We start from the raw sequence: 1,544 nt of genomic DNA on the forward strand, positions 1-1,544 counted from the left end.
TATAAAATTTATCAAGTACAATCTATTAGAAGGGTTAAAAATGGCTTCAAAATATTTAAAAAAAAATTATTAGTAATTTTGTTTCAATCATGTTTTTTATGATAGAAACAGATTCAGCATTGTGGAAAAATAACAATATTTGAATCATGTTTTTAATAATGCAAATAGATTCAGCACCATCAAAAACTTTGAGACACCCAAAATCTTGAAATTTGATAACTATACCCTCCTCCATATACAAAAATCCCTACTTAATTAAAATTTCCATACAAATTTACAAACTGGTTAAACTACTATCAATTTATATAGCTAAGACCAAAGTTATACTATTAAATACTAAATACAATTTATAAGATGCTATCACGAACATTATGTTATTAGATACAATATATATCGCTACCAAGATTGTTTTATTAGATACAATATATATCGCTACATATGAACTGAACACTCATATTGTAAAATATGAGTTCAGATCTGTGCGCCACAAGAAGCGCCCTGCTGGTTTTGCGCCACAGATTCATCGTCATGGCCTGCAGAGTTCGCAGCGTAGAAATCCACGAGAACCGCCATGGCTTTAACTTGCATTTCGAGATTCCAGATGTAGTCAGCTGTCTCCTGCAAAAGGGTATCGACCCCCATTTTCCTGCCACCGGGAACAAGCCTCCCCAGAATCCTGAGTCTCCTCTCAATTGCGCCATGATCATCACGGCCGCCTGTTTTAATATCAAGATTTTCACCAAATCTTGAATTGAGAGAACCCAATCTCATCCTCTTCGCTACCATTATGCTACGATTTCGGCTTAGGGATGATTTTTTCGTCTTCATGGTTGTTATCGTCTTTTCTCTGCGCATCAGTTGGAGGTTCAGAGCTCGACTCCACGCAGAACACTTGTCCTTGTTTACAGCGTGCACCAAAAACATGTCGGCTGCAAATCGAATGGCTCTCTGGCGCTGTGCTATACTGAAGCGCCTCTTCTTGATCTTCCGCAGAGCTGGCAGAAAATGGGTCAAGAAGATTCGAACTCTGGACATGTCCCTGCACTTCCCTTCCATAGCAACCATATATCTGGCCTTCTATACCTCGGCAAGACAGATACATGTATATAGTAACGCGGTGGGTGTCCTGCTGGCCAATTTCGTCGTCGACCGCAGCGGAATCACATGAACGGAACAGGCGTGATTATGCGAAACCCTAATCACGACGCAACGACTGCGGAAAGTGAAGAACAGCACTGGCACAGCCAGGTCAGAGCCCGTATTCACATGGAGCTCTGAAGGTTAAGCCAATAGGAGAGCCGCAGAGGGCCTAGGAGTGCAGAAAATTTTTAGGGATAGATACCAGTACAAATATACTATGTTAAGTTACACTGCCAATTCAAGTTTTCGTGCCAATTTCTTTATTAACTGTATTCACATGGTGCCATATGAATTTCTCTTCTTCCAACTACCCATAACCATGTGCATACTGGCTTTCTTTCTTCTAATTCCATCATTTCTTTTTAAGATTCTGCTAACTTTCTGGGAAGTTATTGCTACGCTTT

The 1,544-nt window shown here is 40.0% G+C and overlaps 1 protein-coding gene across 1 annotated transcript; it reads right to left on the reverse strand.

Moving 5' to 3' along the window:
* Positions 1-300: 300 nt before the first annotated feature.
* Positions 301-1,274, reverse strand: LOC149231226 (transcription factor bHLH149-like). Its single transcript, XM_089376236.1, has one exon. The coding sequence runs from the start codon at positions 1,063-1,065 to the stop codon at positions 472-474; it is 594 nt and encodes a 197-aa protein (XP_089232362.1). The 5' UTR covers positions 1,066-1,274; the 3' UTR covers positions 301-471.
* Positions 1,275-1,544: the final 270 nt, after the last annotated feature.

This window comes from Pinus tabuliformis, chromosome J (genome assembly GCF_031772625.1).
Source record: "Pinus tabuliformis cultivar Carrire ecotype Pingquan chromosome J, CPIR1, whole genome shotgun sequence".
Classification (NCBI taxonomy): Eukaryota; Viridiplantae; Streptophyta; class Pinopsida; order Pinales; family Pinaceae; genus Pinus; species Pinus tabuliformis.

Bases quoted from the DNA above. Each gene is read 5' to 3' on its own strand.
- LOC149231226 (XM_089376236.1), bottom strand. From the start codon at position 1,065: ATGGTTGCTATGGAAGGGAAGTGCAGGGACATGTCCAGAGTTCGAATC.